Genomic DNA, 24,720 nt, shown 5'->3' with positions numbered 1-24,720 from the left:
GAATCGTGGGGTTCAGTTTACCTCTAAATTTTGGAGAGCTTTTTGTGAGACCCTGAAAATTGAGCGGTCATTCTCCTCAGCATGTCACCCGCAAACCAATGGTCAAAATGAAAGAACCAATCACACTGGAACAGTGTTTACACTGCTTCTCATCTTTCTCGCGGATGATTGGGTGTCACTGCTACCATTAGCTGTGTTTGTGTATAACAATTCTGAACGTTCTGCATTAACCACTTCAGCCCCAGAAGATTTTACACCCTTCCTGACCAGAGCATTTTTTGTGATTCGGCACTGCATCGCTTTAGCTGACAATTGCACGGTCGTGCGTTGTTGTACCCAAACAAAATTGACATCCATTTTTTTCCCACAAATAGAGCTTTCTTTTGGTGGTATTTGATCACCTCTGCGGTTTTTATTTTTTGTGCCATAAACAAAAAAGCCATAAATTTTGAACAAAAAAAAACTTTTTCGTACATCATGGGACACAGAGCCTCAGTAATTACTGATGGGTTATATAGGTATCACTAGGTGATTGGACACTGGCACACCCTAGACAGGAAGTTCAACGCCCTATATAACCCCTCCTCTTACTGGGAGTACCTCAGTTTTTTTTCGCCAGTGTCTTAGGTGTTGGTCACGAGTAAAGATGTGCTGTGCTGAGCTCCGCCGGAATATCCTTACTAGGGCAAGCCATGCAACCGGATCCATTCAAGGTGTCTTTTCCAGGCCCGAATTGGATGGTACCCGGGCCTCGTGTCCGAAGAAACAAGGTTTTACCTGTAACACTTCTCTTTTTAGAGCGCTGGACCCAGGGATCCAGTATTGTTTTTTCAGCCATATTCCTGGCTGGGTGCTTTTACAGGCCCAGAGCTACGGATCTCCCAAAATAAAGGGGGCCCCAGTCCCTGAAGGTTTTTTCTAAATAGCCCACCGTGAGAGGTGAAGATTTGGTCTGTTACCCAGAACCCTGCAGCTGGATAAGGTAAGGGAGACTCCTAAAATTTTTTCTAATTCTGGTAGGTTTCTTCTTTAAGTGTATGCTATGCCTAAAAGTCGCCACCGGGGGCTGTCAAGAGCACATACCTTTTCATGCCTGATCTGTCTTGTCTTGGTGTCCATGCTGTACGCTCCTCCAAGCCATGCTCCAAGTAGGATGTGGGAAGGGGGTTTTTTTCCTTCAGGGATTCTCTCCCCCCACGGCTTCCGATACGATTAAGGCACAGAGAAAGTTGGTAGTATACCGCGCTGCCGCCATTACAGCGGCTTACCATCCACTGGCCCTCATCTCTCCTCTGCGCCCCAGCCTCCCCTCCATGCTTGATCTGACCGATCGGAACCCTCGGCTCGTGCAGGAAAGCGGTCCTTTTTTTGAAAAGGAGGGGGGGGAGCGGAGTGTTAGCGCGACGTCGGCGTGGTTTGACGCCCACAGCGCAGGCTACACAAGCTATAAAGTGCACTCTTTTTCAGGTGCACACGGCTTATGGAGGGACACAGAGCAGACGGGCGCATGTGAGTGTGGGGGACACAGGCATTCCCGGGCAACATTTACTTAAGCACCAGACTGAGCCTTGGTAGCAGCGGCAGGGCTCTAAGGGATCTCCCTCAGGCTCTGAGGACCCCCCCTTCTGCAGCACCTTACTCGGGAGGTTTTTTCCTCAACCATAAATGGATTAGCGGAAAGACTAGTGGCCTTAATCGCATCTTCACTCGGTGAAAGAAAACTCACTAGGTCCCGTCTACCACCCAGGACCCTCAAACAGAGGAACTCTGGGAAAAGGGAGAGGAATCCCCCTGAGGGGATCGGGATGAGACTGATGACTACTCTTCTGAGGAATTAAGTGGGGAAGGACCCTCTTCAGCTCCTTAGGGTGAGAAGTTGCTGGTGCAAATTCTTGCTGGATTGGTCCGCTCCACATTTAAGTTACCCGTAACTGAGTCAGTGGAAGAACCCTCATCTTGTTTGGGTTCACTGAAGCCTCCTCAAACTGCACATGCCTTTCCTGTTTATGGTTTGCTGGAAAAGCTTATTTATTCTGAGTGGGATCACCCCGATAAACATTTTTTTTCCCTCCTAAAAAGTTTTCTACACTTTATCCTAGGGAGGAAAAATTTGCGAAGATGTGGGGTATACCAGCGATTGAAGCCGCTATATCCTCCGCAAAAAAAAGTCTGACTTGTTCTATTGACAACGCTCAGATGCTTAGGAATCCAACTGATAAGAAATTGGAATTCCTGTTAAATGTTTTCTCCTTGGCAGGTTCAGTAGCTCAACCTGCAGTGGCGGCAGTCGGAGTATGTCAATACTTGAGAGACCACATTAAACAGGTGCTCAAGGTTTTACCTGAACAGCAGGCCCAGGGGTTAGCCAACCTACCAGCGCCTTTGTGTTTTGCAGTTGATGCAATCAGAGCTTCTATCATCCAGACCTCTCGCCTTACGCTTGGGTTGGTGCATATGCGTAGAATCTTATGGTTGAAAAATTGGGCAGCCGAATCACCATGTAAAATGCTCCTGGCTGGGTTTCCCTTTCGTGGGGCAAGGCTGTTCGGGGAGGATTTGGACAATTATATCCAAAAGATCTCTAGTGGGAAAAGTACCCTTTTGCCAGTTAAAAGGCGTAAATGTCCCTCTTTTAAGCGTGCTCTTTCCTCAGTGCCAGGAGCATCAGCCTCCAGGCAGTCGCGACTGCCTGCTCCTTCAGGCTCAAGAAATAAATCTCAGTCAACCCCAGGGACAAAAGAGGTCGTGGGGGAGGAAGTCTGCAAGACAGAACGCTAAAGCCTCTTTATGAAGGGTTCGAGTGGGGGGAAGACTGATACAGTTCTCAAGGGTCTGGCAGGAGGATTTTTAGTACCGATGGGTGGTCCCCACAATAACTCTAGGCTACAAACTAGAGAATTCCCCTCTCCTCGTTTCCTCAGATCAAATGTTCCCAGAGAAAAAGAAGCCCCTTTCTAGCGTTGGAGCAATTTTTGTCACAAAAGGTTATCGTGGTAGTTCCCACGCAAGAGCAGGGATTGGGGTTTTATTCAAACCTTTTCACGGTACCAAAGCCAAATGGAGACATCAGACCCATTCTAGATCTCAAAGATCTAAACCAGTTCCTAAAGGTACGGTCTTTTCGCATGGAATCAATCCGATCGGTAGTTTCCATCCTACAAGGATAACTTCTGGTGTCAATAGACATCAAGGATGCGTACCTGCAGGTACCTATTTCCCTGCTCATCAAAAATATCTGCGTTTCGAAGTAGAAAAACTCCACTTTCAGTTTGTAGCTCTGCCTTTCAGGCTAGCTACTGCACCTCGAGGGTTTACAAAGATCCTGGCTTCTCCTCTGGCTAGAGTAAGATCCCAGGGTATAACGCTAATAGCGTACCTAGACCTGCTCTTGATAGACTGGTCGGTAACCCGCTTGGACCAAAACTTGGTCACCACAGTCAACTACCTGGAATACCTAGGTTGGGTCCTCAACTTATAGAAGTCTTCTTTAAAACCAGTAAGAAGTCTAAAGCATTTGGGCCTGGTCATAGATACAGCCCAGAAGAGGGTTTTTTTACCCCAGGCAAAAATCGGTGCCATAAAAGAACTGATTCAGGTAGTCAGGGCATAGAAATGTCCTTTTATTTGCCTTTGTATGAGGTTGCTGGGGAAGATGGCGGCGTCATTCGAAGCAATTCCCTATGCTCAGTTTTTTTTCGCGACTGCTGCAAAACCGTATCCTGTCTGCCTGGAACAGGAAGGTCAAGGCGCTAGATTTGCAGATGCGCCTGTTACCTACAGTGCATCAGAGCCTCAGTTGGTGGTTGATACCTGAAAATCTGCGGAAAGGGAAATCCTTTTTACCAGTTACCTGGAGAGTGGTAACAACGGATGCCAGGGTTGGGGAGCAGTTTTGGAACAGTTGACTGTTCAAGGGAGATGGTCCAAGACCGAGAGGACCTTACCCATCAACATTCTAGAGATCCGTGCGGCGTATCTAACCCTAAAGGCCTGGACGCTCAGGTTACAGGGTTGCCCTGTCAGGATCCAATCCGACAATGCCACAGCAGTGGCTTATATCAATTATCAAGGAGGCACCAGGAGCCGTGCAGCTCAGGGAGAGGTAAACCAGATCTTTAATCTGGGCAGAAAAGCATGTGCCGTGCATATCGTCAATCTTCATTCCAAGGGTAGAGAACTGGCAGGCAGACTACTTAAGTCGCCAGCAGTTTTTTCCAGGGGAATAGTCTCTTCCCCCCTGACATCTTCTTGGCCCTATGCCAAAGTTGGGGGGGGGGGGGTCCCGGATGTAGATCTCTTTGCGTCCAGGTTCAACAAGATCCGACAACTTTGTGTCAAGAACAAGAGATCCTCTTGCATGCGGGACAGATGTGTTGGTGACTCCGTGGCATCAGTTCTTTCTGATTTATGCTTTCCCTCCTATCTGCTACTGCCACGACTTCTTCGCAGGATCAAGCAGGAAAATAAGTCCTGTACTTCTGGTGTCCCAGAAGAGCTTGGTATGCAGAAATAGTAAAAATGGCGGTAGGTTCCCCATGGACCCTACCACCACGTCCAGACCTGTTATCCCAAGGACCAGTGTTCCATCCTACCTTACAAACGCTAAATTTAATGGTTTGGCTATTGAAACCCACGTTCTGAAGAGTTGTGGGCTTTCAGGACCAGTGATTTCTACCTTGATTAATGCAAGGAAGCCATCTTCCAGAGTCATTTATCATAGTCTGGAAAGCATATGTCTCCTGGTGTGAATCCAGGGGTTGGCACCCCAGAAAATATGTCATGGGTAGAATCCTTGACTTTCTGCAAATGGGGTTAAAGATGAAGCTTGCCTGTCAGTATTGTTTTAACGTCCGCTTGCTTCGCATTCTTTGGTCAGAAGCTTTATACAGGGGGTAATGTGCCTTAATCCTCCGGTTAAAGCGCCCCTTAACCCCTGGGACTTGAATTTGGTTCTGTCAGCTTTACAGAAACAGCCTTTTGAGCCGATACGTGAAATTCCCTTGGTCCTTTTGACAAAGAAGCTAAGTTTTCTGGTAGCCATTTCTTCTGTTAGAGTATCAGAATTAGCGGCTCTTTGCTGTAAAGAGCCATATTTAATCATGCAGAAGGATAGTGGTATTGTGTCCTCATCCTAGCTTTCTAGAGAAGGGGGTTTCAAGTTTTCATCTAAACCAAGATATTATTCTGCCTTCCTTTTTTCCGAATCCCTGTTCTAAGAGGTCACTACATTCTTTGGCTGTAGTAAGAGCGGTCAAAGCCTATTTGGAAGCAACTGCTCAGATTCGCAAAATGGATGTTTTGTTTGCGTTGCCAGAAGGTCCTAATGGAGGACAGGCAGCGTCAATCTACCATTGCTAAATTGGATTCGACAGGTTATTGTTCAAGCTTATGGTTTGAAGAAGAAAATTCCACCTTTTCAAATCAAAGCGCACTCAAGGGCTGTTATGCTTCGTGGGCAGTGCATCACCAGGCCTCAATGGCTCAAATCTGCAAGGCCGCAACTTGGTCTTCAGTCCATACATTCACCAGATTTTATCAGGTGGATGTGAGCAGGCATGAGGATATTGCCTTTTCGGTGCAGTGTGCTGCAGGCAGCGGTACAAGGTCCTCTCAGGTCTGATTACACCCTACTTTGTTGTTGTCTCCCTCAGATAGCATTGCTCTGGGATATCCCATCAGTAATTACTGAGGCTCTGTGTCCCGTGATGTATGAAAAAGAAAATAGGATTTTTATAACAGCTTACCTGTAAAATCCTTTCTTTTGAGGTACATCACGGGACACAGAGGTCCCTCTTCTAATACACTTATATTGCTTTGCTACAAAACTGAGGTACTCTCAGTAAGGGGAGGGGTTATATAGGGGGTTGAACTTCCTGTCTAGGGAGTGCCAATCGCCTAGAGATACCTATATAACCCATCAGTAATTACTGAGGCTGTGTCCCGTGATGTACCTCCAAAAGAAAAGGATTTTACAGGTAAGCTGTTATAAAAATCCTATTTTGTTTACTTTTTGCTATAATAAATATCCCCAAAAAATATATTATTTCTCAGTTTAGGCTGATATGTATTAGTCTACATATTTTTGGTAAAAAAAAATTGCAATAAGTGCATATTGATTGGTTTGCGCAAAAGTTATAGCTTATACAAAATAGGGATAGATTTATGGCATTTTTATTAATATAATTATTTTTTTTAATTACTAGTAATGGCAGCGATCTGCAATTTTTTTTTATTGGGACTGCGACATGGCAGACACATTGGACACTTTTGACACCATTTTGGGACCATTGTCATTTATACAGCGGTCAGAGCTACAAATAGCCACTGATTACTGTATAAATGACACTGGCAGGGAATGGGGTTAAAGACTAGGGGGCGATCAAGGGGTTAAGTGTGTCCTAGGGAGGTGTTCTAACTGTGGGGGGGTGGGCTCACTACAGCATGACCGAGATCACTGCTCCCGATGACGTTGCTAGGCAAAACAGGGATTGTTCTGCCTCCTCATCACAATTGCGGGCTGCCAGTGAACATCGAGTTCCTGGGACCCACGGGCATGCTCCCGCGGCGGGTGCCCGATAGGTGGCAAATTCAAAGGGACGTACAGGTATGCCCATTTGCCTGCCTGTGCCATTCTGCCGACGTATAGCTGTGTGCGGCAGTTGGCAAGCGGTTAAGCAATCTGTTTTTTTGCCAACTATGGGCTTCACCCTTCATTCCTGACCACCACAGCTCATGAATGTCCAATTCCAGCTGTTCAAGATACGGTAAACTTTAGCTCTAATGATCAGCTGCTACAAGAAACAGCTAAGGCACAATAAAGGGTCTTTTGATAAAAAGAGGCGGGGAGAACTGATCCTGGAACCTGGTGATCAGGTATGGTTGGCCACAACAAATTTGAAGTTAGCCTGCCTGTCTAGGAAATTGGGTCCTAAATGTGTGGGATAATTTCCCATGAAGAAAAGAATCAATAATGTTGCCTATGAGTTTGTGTGACCAGATTCCTGCAAATTGTAGAGAATTGTTAACTAATGCATTACAATAGAATTACTACACCCATTAGATTTTAGATGATCAAAATGTACTGGAGATTTAGTCGACTAAATACAACTAAAACAATTGCAGAAGACTAAAATGGGACTAAAACTAAAATGCCATTTTAGTCCTAAGACTAAAACTAAATCGAAATTTGCTGCCAAAATTAACACTGGTGGAAAGGGTATGGACCTGAGGAGATTTCTTAGGAATTACGCATTCAGTCGTAACCATCTGGAGAAACTAGCTCAGTTGGGCATCTGGAGGCTGCCCATTGGGAGGGGGCAATGTTAGGATGCGCATGCCAGCAAACAAGATAACTTCTCTGGATGAATTTCTGTGCACAGGCTAAAACATTCCCTTCCATGCTCGCAAGAATTGGACATATGCACGAACACAAGCCGTTGCGCATTCTCATGTGTGCTGGTGCTTGCGTGCACCTGTGACAGATGCTTGTGCCAAACAGACTATTTAAACTCAGCCAGTGCTCAGGATCAGTGCTGCTTTGTCTTCAGCCTCCTGTGTAACCTGTGATCCTGTCAACCTGTATTCTGCTTCCAGTTATTGACCCGGCTTGTCTTGACCATTCTCTGAACTCCACCTGCATCGACCTCTGCTTGTCCCCTGACCTTCGCTTCTGTCTGCTCTTTTGGCTCCTGTTCCACTGATCAGTTCCAGATCCGGCTTGTTTCCTGACCACGCTCCTGTCTGTGTCCTGTACCCGATCCATCCTGTCTGTGTATGACCCGGCCTGCCTGACCTTGCTACTCTGCCTGCTGTCGCCAGCACCAGCTGCCTGCCTGCTGAAGTCACCTGACTTCTGCCCAGCGAGGACACTTGTCCTGCTGCAAGCAAGACTTACAGGCACTTGTGCCGCTCTGCACTCCTGCGCCTCCTGTCGACGCTATCAGGGGCCCTGAGTCAGAGGTGTAAGAGGCCTTCCTCATCATTTCAGGCTCTGCTACCAGGTACATGATAGGTATATTTAGATATTTATTGTTTACAGTAGCGCTCTTCAAGAGACGAGGTTTCTTTTTTATTTTGCATAGCACATTAAGACGAGGTTAACACTTTTCAGAATAAGGTTTATTAACCGCTTGCCGACCAGCGCACGTCGGCACAATGGCACGGCTGCGCAAATGGGCATACCTTTAAATTGCGGGCTAGTGGGCGTGTGCCTGCTGAGTGAGCGTGCCTGTGGCCCGCAATCCTAACGGGGAGATGCCTATGTAAACAAGGCATTTCCCTGTTCTGCCTAGCATCATGACAGTGATCTACTGCTCGCAGTGATCTGTCATGTTCTAGTGAGCCCATCCCCCTACAGTTAGAACACAGGAAGGGAACACCGTTAACCCCTTGATCCCCCCTCTAGTGTTTTAACCCCTTCCCTGCCAGTGTAATTTACACAGTAATCGGTGCATTTTTTATAGCACTGGTCCCAAAATGGTGTCAAAAGTGTCCGATGTGTCCGCTGCAATGTCGCAGTCTCGATAAAAATTGTAGATCGCCGCCATTACTAATAATAAAAATGGCATAAATCTATCCCCTATTTTGTAGACACTATAACTTTTTTGCTCAAACCAATCAATATACGCTTGTTGCGATTTTTTTTTTTTTTTTTTTTTTTTTTTTTTTTTTTATACCAAAAATATGTAAAAATACATATACCACCAAAAGAAAGCTCTTTGTGGGGAAAAAAGGGAGTCAATTTTTTTTGGGTGCAACGTCAAACGACCGTGCAATTGTCAGTTAAAGCAACGCAGTGCCATATTGCAAAAAGTGCTCTGGTCAGGAAGGGGGTAAATCCTTCCGGGGCTGAAGTGGTAATGAAAGTCAAACTGGTGCAAATAAAATATTTACAGAAGGGTGTTACAGGCAATAGAGACAATAAAACCGAATAAAAGAAAAGGTTTGAAAAGGAAGAATACTTGCAGTGCCCTTGGTGTATTTCAGTCAAAGAGCGAGCTGTTATTGGTTCTCAAACTTGACAGATGTTCCTTGTTTGTGCATGAGAACTCTCAAAATGTGTATGTGTTACACTTTTCTTCACATCAAGGGGAGTGTTTACAGAGACCATCTGACCAATCATCTGGTCTAAGGTGTGGTTGCTGGGATGTCGCCACATTTATGACCACGTCCCCGATACAGTTTTTGATGAGTATTTATATCTCTGAATATCTACAGTTTACAGCTTTTGCTAACCAGCAGATTATTGTCCAGCGTGAAATTCGCTTTGAAATATGGTAGGTTTCAAATGTCTGCTTTGCCTTGGAGGGATAAGGGGTGCCGGTGATGGCCCATATGGTCTGACATAGGGGTGTCTGGACTTGAAACGTTACAAATTAAATGAGGAAAGTAAATATGTCTATTCTGGCTGTGCTATTGTTGTTTTAGAAGTTATGGAATATACTGGGATGATGGATTTCTTTGAAATATGAAATATTTACATTGAGTCAAAATGTTCATAAAATGTTCCCATTACAAATCATTGTTCAACTTTAATTTTATACTGGTCAGATGAGTAAATAAAAAATGAATATCATCAATTTTCAGTAGGTACTACAAAAACATATTTCGTCAGTTCACGAATTCTGAGGCCTTTGAGCTGCACTGACTGCTCATGTACCTTCCTTATATCCATGTACAGGCTACATTTGTATGTGGAATGAGAGAGAAATTAGTGGAAAATATATGCTGCAGAGAAAGTTGTGTGTTTAAAATTTTATGGTAAAGAGACGATTGAACACCAATTTATTTGCAAAAATGTTAATATTAGTTTTGGATGGTCTGACCCTTTAAACTGGATATTTGGGGCCTGGTTTACTAAAGTTTAACCAAAGATAAAATGAGCATACATTCAAAAATCCCCACGTTTCTTTTGACATAAGTGGATATTTAATACAAACACAAATTCACTTAACCTAACTTCGTACTATAGTACTGTAAATCAGGTGCATGCTCACTACTCTATATTATATATCATTTTTACAGATTTTTTTTTTCTCACAGGCTTCTGGATTCTGTTACGTCAATGACATTGTGATAGGTATTTTGGAACTTCTCAAGTAAGGCTTTACATTTTTTTTTTTCTCCTTTTTATTCACGTGTGTGTGTGTGTGTGTGTGTGTGTGTGTGTGTGTGTGTATAGAGAGAGAGAGAGAGAGAGAGAGAGAGAGAGATTCTCGTTGAAAGACCTCAAATGTTAACTGGCATTCATTGTGCCATGAACTGCATTATGGTTTTAGGGTAGTGGTATCACTCATCTGAATAGGTTCGGCTTCAAGTCTTATATCAGCTTCCATCTTAGACTTCTCACACAGGTATTTTGCTTCATGACAGACTCCCTTTTAAAGCTCAGACCTACAAAGGTTTTGAGGCTTTCTCTAATGTCAGAGTTCCAAATTCATTAAACAGAACACCAGAAGGTCTTCAACCAAATCCTAGGCGTGATCTGTTCAAAGCGGTGCACCTAATGGGCACTGGGACTTCAATGCAGAGTAGAGAAAAATACAGTCATTTCAAAGAGCTTACTGGCTCTGATTGAAAGTTCATATGCAACTAGGACTACCTTCCAATGGGTACCCAGGAACATCACTCAGAGCTTTAACCAACAGAAGGAATACCAAGCCATATTCATAAAGGTGTCAAAACTGCTTCATTCATTCACAAATAGCCAACACGTTTTGGGGGGGAAACATGATTGCTCACCGAAACACCCCACCCTCCTTACCCTCCCAGGTCTCAGCAATTACAAAATTACAGCCTATCTCACTTATTGGCCGCAATACTTAGTTGCTGTAAACCTAGAACACTACATTGGCTGCAATGTAAAATGGTTTGCTGGAATGCTTGCACAGAATTATCTAGGATAGGGTCATGACAAGATGCACCAAGCTACAAAAGTTAGCTCACAGTGCTTTAGCACAAGGTATTTAGATGGTAACATACAATTTGGCATATTGAGGCAAGGGTGGGTGATGTGAATGATAAACCACATACATATCAAATACGACAGAGGTTCTATACAAAATAAATGCCTAACAATGGCCAATGCATTTTTTTTTGTATAAATTGGATAAATATTAGAACAAATGTTAGAGGAGTTCCACTCTCCTGTGAAAAAAATAAGTCCGCAGCTACAAAAACTGTAGCTGCTGACCTTTAAAAAAAAAACAGCCACTCACCTGTCCCATGATCCAGCAGTGTGCTCACATCAGCTGATTTCACCTGCTATCGTCTTTCCTTCGGCAGCGGTATCCTAACTATGGGCACCCGGCTGTGATGGCTTACAGCTTCACAGCCGGATGCCCACCATGCATGCGCGAGCCACGCTGCACATCTTGAATGGTCAAGAAGTCTTCTGGTACCTGTCACGTCCCAGTAGACTGCAGGGGAGGAGTGAGGGAGGAGAACTTCCGATCGCCTAGGCGGCCAGAGCGGAAGTGGGAGGTGGGTACCTGTCGAAATCAAGAGGAGCGGGGGGTGATCCTTAAAGCGGAACTTCCCCTTTTGGGTGGAGTTCTGCTTTAAGTCTTTTTTGCAGTTTTCACCCCTCTACTTGGATTTGCTGTTTTTGATGTGTTTGAGCAGGGAGTAGGTGTCGGCCTACCCAAAAGTGACACACAGACCATTTTCCTTAGTAAAGCTAGAACAGTCTGATTTAATCGCTAGTTCTGGTCTAGAACAACCTTTTTAACACGAAGAAACCATTAAAATTTTCACGATAATTTTTACGATGCATTATAGAAATGTTATAGATTGAATAATGGATGAGATAAAGAACCTAGCATATTTGACACCCAGAGTAGATATTTTATTAACACCCCCTGCTCTATACGACATAATTACCGTATTTATCGGCGTATAACACGCACCCCAATTTAGGAGGGAATTTTAAGGAAAAAAACTTTTAGGAGGGAAGTTGAAGGGAAAAAAACTTACATTTAAATGCCCATCAGTGCAGCCTTGCCCCAGTGCAGCCTTGCCCCAGTGCAGCCTTGCCCCAGTGCAGCCTTGCCCCAGTGCAGCCTTGCCCCAGTGCAGCCTTGCCCCAGTGCAGCCTTCGATCCCCTGTCCCTGCTTCCCGGGCTTCAAAATCGCCGACCGCGATTTGAAAATGGCGCCGCCGGCGCCGAAATACACAGAGCCGGTCCTCGGCTCTTTCCGGCGGCTCTCGTTCACTTTCGGCTCCACTCGTAGTCCCGAGCGGAGCTATCCGAGTATGTTCGGATAGCTCCGCTCGGGACTACGAGTGGAGCCGAAAGTAAACGAGAGCCGCCGGAAAGAGCCGAGGACCGGCTCTGTGTATTTCGGCGCCGGCGGCGCCATTTTCAAATCGCGGCCGGCGATTTTGACAGCTCGGGATCGCAGGGTATCGGCGTATAACACGCACCTGCGACTTCCCCTGATTTTAAGGGGGAAAAAGTGCGTGTTATACGCCGATAAATACGGTACTTGCAGTAATTATTATGGACTATAAGGAAAAATAGTGGTCAGAAATGCAGATTGTACATTGGCAGCCCCCCCCCCCCCTTACATTGGTGGTCTGTGGAAAAATGCCCCCTTACATTGGTGGTCAGTGTGAGAAGGGCCCCCTTATATTCATGGTTGGTGGGAAGACTGCCCCATCCAGCCCAAGACATCTTTGAAGGCAGTTGCTGTAAGTGGTTCCTGAGGGAGAAAAAATGTTTTATACCCCAAGGAACTCTCTTCAACCTCTGAGGAACCCCCATGATTAATGGATCATGGTCGAACTGATCTTGAACTCCTATCAGTTTGTCACTGGGGTTTATTTACTAAAGGCAAATCCACTTTGCCCCAGTGTTAATTTTGGCAGCAAATTTCGATATAGTTTTAGTCTTAGGACTAAAATGGCATTTAAGTTTTAGTACCATTTTAGTCTTCTACAATTTGGTCGACTAAAATGTCCTACCTTTTTAGTCGACTAAAATCTCCAGTACATTTTAGTCGACTAAAACTCATTTTAGTCGTCTGAAATCGAATGGGTGTAATTAAATTGTAATGCATTAGTTAACATTTCTCTACAATTCCCAAACTCCTTATATACTGCTGGAGTAAAAAATTATTAATATATAACACTGGCCTTTAGTGCATGTTCATATCTCAATACCTTTTTAATAATATATATATTATTAATTGGAAGTGCTGTAATTCTGAGGGGGACATGCAAGGAAGATAAAAAAAAAAACAGCATTTTTGCTTGCACATGATTGGATGATAAAATCAGCAGAGCTTCCCCTCATTTCGGATCTTCCCCTCAGATCTAAAGCGACTGCACTTGCAGTGCACTTGTAGTGCAAAGTGGATTTGCCTTTACTAAATCAACCCCACTGTGTTTTATGTAGCCAATGGGGAAATTTCACCTCAATTCTGTTTAGGGGACAGATATCAGAACTGAAAGTCGGGAAATCTCCAGAGAATTTTAACCCCTACAGAGAAGCTAAGCCTTCCCCACTCTACTTGGGGATTTAAAAAAAGAAAAGGTCTAAAGTAGGGTTCGAGGTATCTTTTTGACTTGCAATGGACATCTCATTTCTTAATTTCCTGCAGCTGCTATAGTTTAGCTTCCACGTTTGGTCTAGGAAAACTGGGACACTTACATTTAGTATATGAAAGTGATAAGATATATGATAAAGAAACACTCAGTTTTAGTAGCTGCCTATATGTAGGAAATGTGTATCAGCTAAAACTAAAATCTTATGAGCATATATGTAATTATTAGATTATTTTTATGGTCAATAGATCTAAGCATTAACCGAGTCGTTATGTCTGGACTGTGAAATTACTTTGATTAAAATAAATTGTGTGCTAATTAAAGCTAGTTTTTAATCTCCAAACACCAGTTCTGCAGTATGCATGAAATCTTTATCAGCTCTTATGCCGCGTACACACGGTCGGACTTTTCGTCTACAAAAGTCCGACAGCCTGTCCGACAGACTTTCGGCGGACTTTCGGCGGACTTGCAGCAGACTTGCAGCAGACTTTCTAACGAACGGACTTGCCTACACACGACCACACAAAAGTCCGACGGATTCGTACGTGATGACGTACACCGGACTAAAATAAGGAAGTTCATAGCCAGTAGCCAATAGCTGCCCTAGCGTGGGTTTTTGTCCGTCGGACTAGCACACAGACGAGCGGATTTCGGGGTCCGTCGTAGTTACGACGTAAAGATTTGAAGCATGTTTCAAATCTAAAGTCCGTCGGATTTGAGGCTAAAAAAGTCAGTTGAAAGTCCGGAGAAGCCCACACACGATCGGATTACCAGCCAGCTTTAGTCCGTCGGCGTCCGTTGGACTTTTGTAGACGAAAAGTCCGACCGTGTGTACGCGGCATTACAGTGATTTGTTCAAAATTTTTTTTTTTTTTTTTTTTTTTTGCTTATAGCAAATTAAGTAAAGCTATTTTCAGTTTAGTTTGGAAGTGCCCTGCATATAGGAAAGAAATATCCATGATTTCTTCAACATCAAGCTACATTTACCCTTAGAACTGATGGGCAATCTGTGATATCTGCAGACTACACTACATTTGAAAGTATTACTTGTTACTTAAATTTCCTTTTCTTTTACCATTTACTCATTCACATGGGTGCTGAAGCCTGTATCCTGTGAATGGGCCCTATGTTTATACAGATTGAGCTGCAAGGTGCTGCTTCTAGGCGGCCCATGTAAGTGTATGGGGGGGTGGGCGCAGCAAATGAACAGGCAATAGCCACTTTCTAATTTGACAAGTATACGGTTGAGTGGCCCCAAACCCACTGGCTGCTCATCTGCATCCGTAGGACTGTCAGATTGGAATGAGCAATTGTGTCCATGAAGTTGCTGTATCCCCATATCCTTTAATGGGCTGCCTGCTCACAGCACCTGTCAGCTGAAGCCACATAAACCCATTCACAGACTACGGCCTCGGTGCCCGTTTGGATGAGTCATTATAGACATATACTGTACATATTACATATACATGTAAATATATTTGGTAAGGCTATTATTTTGAGTTTTCTTATGCAGTTAGCAAGTGGAAACTTTGGCCCCTTATGTTTTTCAGGGTCTCCTTAACAGGAATATTTGAGCAAAGTTCAATAGTCCAAACTGGAATACAGTATGTACACACACACAAAGCAAGTCAGAGGAATAATCCATACTTTTTTGGATTCTTCAGTGAGCGTCATAAACCACTATTGCTGTGCTCTCTTTATATTAACCAAAGTGTGCAAGTTCATGTGTTAAATGCTCAGTAGGGAAAAAAATGTAAAATGTATTTTGTAAAGATAAAAAAAGCAGATATTAAACATCAGTTTAGAGAATTTTACAAACTTAAAAAAAGGCACCCAAACCATTTTTCTCTAACTTCCAGCACAGAACGCAGTTCATTGATAAGTGGTCGAACTCTTGTCTGTGAATTCATATCCAGTAATGTTTAGACCTCCAGTAGAAAATTAAGCCTATTTTACGCTGGTTTTCTGTGCACTTCTACAGCTCGCCATTGTACACTATGCTGTTCTTTTGGTGAAAATGCTAGTTCCCTGGCTGTGATGGCGATCCACTGATTTTAGCACTTTCTGACCCAATCGACTAGAAAAAAAAGTTTACAAAATTTAAATCATGAGTTCTGACCTCAGGTTGACTTTGCAGGCTTGTTCTGGACCAATGCTTTCAAAAGTATTGAAGCCAAAGAAATCCAGGGGGATAGCAGTTTTGGCATGAAGTCGGCAGTGCCAGCCTATATATTTTTAAAGGTTTCCTATGAAACACAATGGCTGGTATACAGGAGGGTTTTGTAAATGATCTCTTGTTCGCCAGGTATCATCCACGGGTCCTCTATATCGATATTGACATCCATCATGGAGATGGGGTACAGGAAGCATTTTATCTAACCGACAGAGTCATGACAGTCTCATTTCACAAGTATGGCAACTATTTCTTCCCTGGGACAGGTAAAAGCTTTTGTCTAATTATTGGATAGTAGTTGGTTAACAGATATAAAGGTCACTTTACATATGTGTTGTGGCTACTGGAATGAAGAAGGAAAACGTAACTTTTACATAACTAATAAATGTCTGGTATTGCTGGTTGTAATGGGTCAGTTGTATGTGGATCCAACATCTAATGGACAAGTAATTTTTATTTCCAGTATTTATGATCACACTGCAAACCTGCCCTAAAATGTAAACTAATACTTAGGGGACAGAAACGAGATTAAAAACATACATAAATACAGGCATTCTGCGCAAAAGGGGTTTGGCACAGGACCTGACAGATCGCTTCTATCACTGTAGTAGCGTCAGCTACTACAGTGATTTTCGGCTTTCACAGTGATGGCTGGACCAGTATAACAATATAATACATAGATTTCAGATTTTAAGCCCAACTCGGTGCACAATAAATCTAATGGATTTAGATTAGTTGAACAGCCTGTTTATTGTAAAGCTTCCTGCCATAATGTGTACACCACCTTCACCCAGCAATCTTCCTGTTTACATGCAGGTGGAAGTACAGCTCCCTCAGTACTTCCATGCCCACTCAGGAATAAGAGCTGCAGATCCCATGGACTCCCGGGCTAAGGTTATATCACTGCCTTCCTCTCCTTCTGGCCATTCAGAAACTGTGTTTTATGTTAATGGTAAGGAGCAGAGGGAAGTGGAGATATGACCTTAACATTGAAGTCTATGGGACCTGCAGCTCTTATATCCAAGCAGGCTCAGAATTACAAAAAGGGTTTTACTTTCACCTGTACGCCGCAGACTAGGCCGAAGCCGCGGCCTCGCCTAAAAACTCATGTCCGCAGCTCCTCAGGACCGGCGCAGTGTCCAAATAAATAACTTGATGTGAATCGAGTTTTTTTTTTTTTTTTTTAAGAATCTCCCAGCCCTATCAGTGTTCTTACTCACGCACCTTTTATCCCTTTTTGTAGTATTGCACTACTTTTTTCAAAGCTGTTAGTTTGGTGCACACTTGACCGTTATTGAAACAATAAATTTTATTGTGGCCTTTGACACCCCATATGGAAATTAAACTAATTAGTGTTTTATTCTTATTTTAGGTGACATGTATGAAGTTGGTGCTGAAAGCGGGAGATATTACTGTTTAAACGTGCCATTAAGAGATGGCATAGACGATCAAAGTAAGTAATTCATAATCTACAGTACTTCAGCAATTTGACTTTACTGCATTGGTGCACAGTATGCAGCCCCCCAGTGCTCAGCGTGAGGCTTGCTGTGCTCTCAGGTCAAACACAGAGGGCTGTATACTGAGTGCCAGCAGCAAGGTCACAGCCGTCTTCAGTGCTGGATCCACCAGCTGTCACTGACAGCCATAGTCTATGAAGCTCCTTTGCGTCTGCTCCTGCTACAGAGTCCTGGATAGGCCAGCTTGTTGCAGGAACTGTAACCACGATTCTGCAATGTGTTTGCAGAGGGAATTATAAAACATCTGTGATGTAACAGCACTTCCCTTCAGTTTCAAAATTCAGGCAGAGATGATGCAGCTCTCTCCTAAAGTAGTATATCTTTGCTGTAATAGTCAATTGCTGTCTGTATACAGCCAGCAATAGATCACTATTATCTGTTGCTGCAAGTCATATGGGCAGGCTGGATCAGGTCTCCACTCTGCTAATCCAGACCCTGCCATCAAAAAATAATAATAAAAAAGTGTAATTAAATTGGTAAAAAAAAGTCAGATGACAAGAATGACTGACTGTATAAGCTTCAAATGCTTGTGTAAGTGAGCCAATTGTCATTCAGAATTTTACCAATCACAAACTTGTGAATGTTGCAATTTAAGGCACTAGTATTTGCAAACAAATTTTTTACCTCGTTAGGCCTTGTGCACACGAGACGCTGGTAAACTCGTGTTCAGAGGCAGTTGGACACTTTTTTTTTCAACTGCCCCTGAACCCATTCAATGTTATCCTATGTGTGCATGTACACAGTCTTGTTTTTTGGCAGTTGCGTATAACCTCGTTTTTCCAGACGCAAAAGTTTTCTACAGTTCAGACGCCAAACGTGTTTGCGTTTAAGTTTATTACAACCCGAGTTTGGGGCCCCATATCTTGGGGCCACTTGGTGCTAGGAACCCCAAATTTGGTATGCAAACACAGTGGAACTAGCACTACAACATATCCAAATTGGGGTTCCTAGCACAAAGTGATCCCAAGATATGGGGCCCCAAAGTCGGGCCACAAAATGTCATTCTCTGCTGGAGAAAAGTGCTTGACATTTTGCGACCTGACTTTGGGGCCCCATATCTCGGGCCACTTAGTGCTAGGAACCCCAAATTTGGTGTGCTAACAATATAACATATCCAAATTTGGGGTTCCTAGCACCAAGTGGCCCCGAGATATGGGGCCCCAAAATGTCTTTCTCTGCTGCAGAAGTGCTTGACATTTTGCGACCTGACTTTGGGGCCCCATATCTCGGGGCCACTTAGGAACCCCAAATTTGGCTATGTTGTAGTGCTAGTTCCACTGTGTTAGCACACTAAATTTGGGGTTCCTAGCAGCAAGCGACCCCGAGATAAGGGGCCCCAAAGTTGGGTCGCAAAATGTCATGCTCTGCAGACGCTTCTAGACGCAAACGCGGCATGCAAACGCGGCAAAGCGGGCGTTTCTAAACGCCGGTTTCAGCTTTTAAAAACGTGTTCAGTAGAGTTTGCATCAGCGTCTCGTGTGCATGAGGCCTTACATCAACGTATCCATCTGATTGGGCTTTAAACTATTGTGTGGCTTTGTGGACCTGTTTTTTGAGGGACAGCTAAGATCCCCTATATTTATTCGGTTTACCACCACTGCTGTAATGCAATGTCCCATTATCTGTTATTTATTAAAACAAGTTTGTTACGTTGGCCATTTCATGTTCTAATTTATAAGGTTATAGTTATACTTTTTTTTTTTTTTTTTCTCTCCTGCTCACAGGTTACAGACATCTCTTCCAGCCTGTAATCAAACAAGTGGTAGATTTCTATCAGCCCACCTGTATTGTTTTACAGGTAAAGACATTGCATGCTCACTTGTTGGCGCACACACTTTTTTACACTTTTTGTTCAGTCAACTTATCTTTCAAAAAGGTTTACTTTATAATAAACAGCTTGATGTATGCCAAGTATCTGTACTTTAATGTAGATATTGAGTTGAGGTATCGCCAACGGTTCATTTTTACTGAAAATTTTTGCCCTGTATAATATAAGGCTATACTTTCCTTTCCAGCAACCTACTTGTTGAAATTTCACAGCTTCAGTTCTCCCCAGCTGTAAGCAGAGTAAGCAGAATACCTGCGTCCCCACCACATGCCATGGTTCTGTCCATCAGCTTGTACATCACTAGAGGATGTATGCTGACAAGAGAAACCACAGCATGCTGCTGGAGTATTGGCTATTCAACCCATTCAACTGCTATGCCTGGTACACTTGATGAGATTATCGGACAAATCATCGTTCGTCTTTTTTATGATTTTTAATCTCAGATCGAACCTGAAAAGTTGTACGAGAATCTGACTTTAGTAAACAGAATAAAAATTCGGAAGTGTTGTAGTGTATTTGTATTGCATTTTCGAATGACAATTGTACTGTTCAAACGAAAATCGTAGGATCTGGCATTGTAAGAAAAAAAATCTGCATGTCCGATCAGATAATATCGGATGAACTGTCATGATCGGCTCTCGAAAACTACAATCTGATTATCGCACAATCGATTTGAAAGTGATATTTTTCATGTGATTTTCTGATTGTGTGTACGGAGCTTTACGTTTGCTACACGCTGTGGTTTTTCCCATTGGCTCAGAGGTGATATAGTGAATGAAATAGTGTGTATGAGCCAGGGGGAAGAAACACAACTTGTGACAGAATAACAGGTATTCCACATATCTGGTAGTGTGCTATATCCTCTGAAGCTGGAGAGATAAAGCAGCAGTTTCTGAACAAACGGACTGAAAAAAGGTAAATTTATAGAGCATTATTTTACATAGTGTGCTTTGAGTAAAGGTGCCCCTGGCTGAGTCACTTCACACTATAACAACATGGAAGCTCTTTTTTTATCTTTAGAAAAAAGTAAACAAGCTTTAGATTTTCAGTTCATTGTCGCTTTTTTCCCCCAGATTTTCTAGTTAGGGGTAAATCTGCAATCATGGCACTGAAAAAAAAAATGGATCAGTTTTCATATAAAGTTAAATTGGAACTTTGGCTAAGAAAAAAAATTGCAAACTGGCAGGATTTTTAATACAGAAGAGGCATACTATGTCGCCCCTGTAACTGAGCTAAGCTCTGTAATTTTCTCGGCAATGCTGAGATGAATGGACTCTCATGCATGCATGTATGTGTGTTTTTAGATAGATAGGTATGTGTGTCAGGTAAAATAAGTATTGAACGCGTCACAATTTTTCTAGGTAAATGTTTGTAAAGGTGCTATTGCCATGAAATTTTAACCACACGTCGGCAACAACCCATGCAATCCATACATACAAAGAAACCAAAACAAATGGGTTCGGAAATTGTTATATGTAATAAAATGGAATGAGATATAGATAGAGATAGAGATAGAGATAGAGATAGAGATAGAGATAGAGATAGAGATAGAGATAGAGATAGAGATAGAGATAGAGATAGAGATAGAGATAGAGATAGAGATAGAGATAGAGATAGAGATAGAGATAGAGATAGAGATATATATATATCTCTCTATCTATCTATATATCAAAAGTATTGACGCCCGCCTTTACATGAACTTTCATTGGCGTCTTGGTTCATTGCGTTGGCCCACCCTTTGCAGTGAAGGAAACTCTTAAGGCTTCAGCATACCAAGACAATTTCATGCTCCCAACTGTGTGGGAACAGTTTGAGGATGGCCCCTTCCTGTTCCAACATGACTGTGCACAAACGAGATCTGTAAAGACAAGGGTGAGCGATTTTGGGTTGGAGGAACTTGACTGGCCTGCACAGAGTCCTGGCCTCTACCTGATAGAACACCTTTAGGATGAATTAGAGCCGAGACTGCAAGCCATACCTTCTCGTCCAACATCAGTGTCTGACCTCACAAATGGGCTTCTGGATGAATGGTCAAACATTCCCATAGACACACTCCTAAACCTGTGGACAGCCTTCCCAGAAGAGTTGAAGCTGTTATAGCTGCAAAGGGTGGTCCATCTCAATATTGAACCCTACGGACTAAGACTGGGATGCCATTAAAGTTCATGTGGGTGTAAAGGCATGTGTCCCAATACTATATCTATCCCTATCTCCTCCCTACCTATCTCCTCCCTACCTATCTCCTCCCTACCTATCTCCTCCCTACCTATCTCCTCCCTACCTATCTCCTCCCTACCTATCTCCTCCCTACCTATCTCCTCCCTACCTATCTCCTCCCTACCTATCTCCTCCCTACCTATCTCCTCCCTACCTATCTCCTCCCTACCTATCTCCTCCCTACCTATCTCCTCCCTACCTATCTCCTCCCTACCTATCTCCTCCCTACCTATCTCCTCCCTACCTATCTCCTCCCTACCTATCTCCTCCCTACCTATCTCCTCCCTACCTATCTCCTCCCTACCTATCTCCTCCCTACCTATCTCCTCCCTACCTATCTCCTCCCTACCTATCTCCTCCCTACCTATCTCCTCCCTACCTATCTCCTCCCTACCTATCTCCTCCCTACCTATCTCCTCCCTTTTTGAGCTTGTAAATCAGATGATCCCACTCTTATTACAATTCTTAGGTATTTTATTTTATGCACGTGTGAAAAGGTGAGATGTTGGTGTCGTTTTTCAGGTCACTTTAATTGACAATATTCACAGTATTTGTATCTGAATGTTTTTTTGCTTTTTTCTAGTGTGGAGCTGACTCACTTGGCTGTGACCGACTGGGATGTTTTAACTTGAGTATAAGGGGACATGGGTAAAGTAGTTTTTTATTTTATTTTCTCAAATCGCTGTTCAGGACAATCTTGGAGAGCGCGTAGCTCCGCCTTCTTAACAGGAAACACATGCAGCCTTTAAATCCCTCCTCTTCCACCATAGCCTCATTTATTGTGTTTCCTCCGCCATGGTGGAAGCATGTGCCTGGAACCAGGGAGCTGCGCTCTCTCCAAGGTTGGAACAGTGTTAGGCTTACCTTTGGTTTAGTTTCAGTGACCATCCCAGCACCCCTCCAGGGGTGGGGGTGTTCCGGAGCCTTTGGTCTCTCCATCTCAGGGGAGTTAGGACCCTCAGGAGGTGCGGTGTCTGGTGCCCGGAGTCCGCTGTTTTCAGGTCCTAAGAGATGGCTCTGATGGATGAGCAGGGGCCGCTGCAGGACAGCGGTGTGTTCCGCATCTCGGTTCCTGGTCCCGGCGAGGGTGTCATGTCCGGTGACGAGGCTTCCTGAGGGGGTATGGCGCTAGTGGTTTCAAGCGCCTGGAACACAGGGACTAGAGGGCGGGTCTATAGACTGGCGCTTCTGGCCCTCACTGATAACGCGGGGACCGGGAAAATTTAAAACTTTTTTTTTTTTTTTTTTTTTTTTTGTCATTCTGCTACCCATTCTCTGTAAGATGGATGAGAGCCAGGCAGCAGCGGCGGATGCAGGCGCCCCTAGCATCGGTCAAGCCCTTTTTTTTTCTGATCCCTATAGGCTTTGTTGGTTTTGTTTTCCTCCCTGGGGGGGGGGGGGGGCGGGGGCTGTAGCCGTAACGGTCAGGTTACTTCTCTCGGACCCTGCCGCATGGACTAGGTACTTCACTGTTTCACTGCTTGGGTTTCTTTCTGTTTTCCCTGGCTTGGTGGTGGTTTTGCTATGCACTAGTGTTTGTAGTGTTTGTGGTTAGGGACACTAGGTTTAGTTAAAATTGTTTCTCGTTATAGGAAAAAGCGTTAGGAAAAACTAAACATGCAAACCCACCAAGTCAAAGGAAATGTCCTTCTTGCAAGAACTCTTAGAGATTCATGGCAGAAGGCAATGTGTAGATCCTGTATTAAGGACCTGGTGGAGGAAGAAATGTCCCAGCAGTGCAAGGCCTTATTCTCTTCCGTAAGGAAACTTACAAACTCGCTGAGTTTTGTTGGGTTCATATTGGTACAGAATCCAGCATCTCAGGTTGAGTCCCAGAATCCACTACCTAGTCAAAGAACATCCTCATCCAGACTAGTAGAGACTGAGGAATAAATAAGGAGCAGGACCGTAAGAGCCGTTGGGTTTGCCAAAAGGGTAAGGGAAGAGGAGGAGTTCTTTTCAGATCTCCCCCAGACCAGCCCTCTAAAAGTAAGTGACAATCTCACCCCAGTAGGGGGAAGATTGTCAGCTTTTCACCTACAGTGAAACATGACCTCTCCAAGCCTGTTCGTGAAAAGCGTCATAACTCGGGGTACAGGCTGCAGTTTCCAGAGCCACCCCTGAGCAGATTTTATGTTACAGCCCTACCAAAAGATTGGGAAAAAGCTTCTGCAATGATGAGCCTACTGCAGGATCTGATTCAGCAAGAAGTAATCATCCAGGTCCCAAAAAAATCAGGAGGGCAGGGGCTTCTACTTTCATATATTCCTGGTAAAGAAGCCTTCAGAGAAGTACCGTTGATCCTGAACTTAAAAAATCTTGAACAAATCAATACGGTACAAGCATTTCGGGATGGACACAATCTTTTCAATTTCAAAGTTGCTGACTCCAGGCTGTTTCATGGCATCCCTGGATCTAAGAGATGCTTATCTTCATGTTCCGATAAATCAGACTTCTCAACACTTTCTATGCCTGGCCCTGGATCTAGGGAATTCAGTATGGCACCTCCAGTTCAGAGCGCTACTGTTCGGACTTTCATCCTCCCCCAGGATCTTGAAATAATGGCGGAAGCTCTGGAACCTCTGAAGTTGAGAGGGATTTCAGTTGTCCCCTATCTGGACGACCTGTTCTTCGCAGACTCCAAAGAACAAGTTTCAGCAAATCTCCAGGCGTCCCAGACTCGCCTCAAGAACTTAGGGTGGCTCCTAAATTTGGAAAAGTCAAATCTGGAAACCTGTGATGAAGAGATGAAGTTTCTGCGTTATACCATAAACTCGGTGCTTCAAAGTCTTTCTACCACAGGAAAAAGGGAGAAGGTCCTAACAGCGGTGAAAACAAGTTCAGAACAACCGGTCGGTGTCAGCCAGGTCAGCTATGGCAGTATTAGGTCCTCTTACGGCATCGATTCCCGCCATTCAATGAGCCAGATTGCATTCCAGGCCCCTCCAGTTAAACATACTACACAGTTGGTCCTACCAGGAACCACTAGAAAAACAGATAAAACCTTAAAAGTAAAAAGGGCTCTCTGGTGGTGGAGAAATCTATCCAACCTGACAAAGGGCCTTTCTTGGGTCTTTCCCCTGGACAAGCGTCTGACGGATGCGAGTTCCTGGGGCTGGGGAGCCCACTTGGAGGGTCAGACTTCTCAGGAGGTCCGGTCCAAGTCGGAAGCCCAAAATTCCTCAAACTGGCGGGAACTAAAGGCAATTTTTCTGGATCTCCTAGCCTTTCAACATGTAGTAAAGGGCCATCATGTTCAGGTTCTGTTAGACAATACAACTGCAGTAGCCTACATAATGAAACAAGGGGGCACCAGGAGCAAAAGGCTCCTAGAGTTGGCCAGTCAATTATTGACCTGGGCAGAACAGAATGTGGCCTCATTATCAGCAGTCCACCTGAAAGGTTCTCAGAATCTTCTAGCAGATCTTCTAAGCAGACG

The 24,720-nt window shown here is 43.9% G+C and overlaps 1 protein-coding gene across 5 annotated transcripts in view; it reads left to right on the top strand.

The window, feature by feature from the left end:
* The window catches only part of HDAC3 (histone deacetylase 3), an 89,958-nt gene that overhangs the window by 52,452 nt on the left and 12,786 nt on the right, over window positions 1-24,720 (top strand). For all 5 annotated transcript variants that reach the window (XM_073620959.1, XM_073620958.1, XM_073620957.1 and 2 more), the window contains 5 exons: window positions 10,042-10,097; window positions 15,852-15,985; window positions 17,092-17,172; window positions 18,961-19,034; window positions 21,865-21,929. In XM_073620959.1, the coding sequence (XP_073477060.1) occupies window positions 10,042-10,097; window positions 15,852-15,985; window positions 17,092-17,172; window positions 18,961-19,034; window positions 21,865-21,929 (410 nt within the window). The remainder of the gene's footprint in view (window positions 1-10,041; window positions 10,098-15,851; window positions 15,986-17,091; window positions 17,173-18,960; window positions 19,035-21,864; window positions 21,930-24,720) is intronic.

This window comes from Aquarana catesbeiana, linkage group LG03, assembly GCF_042186555.1.
Source record: "Aquarana catesbeiana isolate 2022-GZ linkage group LG03, ASM4218655v1, whole genome shotgun sequence".
Lineage (NCBI taxonomy): Eukaryota > Metazoa > Chordata > Amphibia > Anura > Ranidae > Aquarana > Aquarana catesbeiana.
Note: the sequence above shows the minus strand (reverse complement) of the source record. Positions and strands in the feature narration are given on the sequence as shown.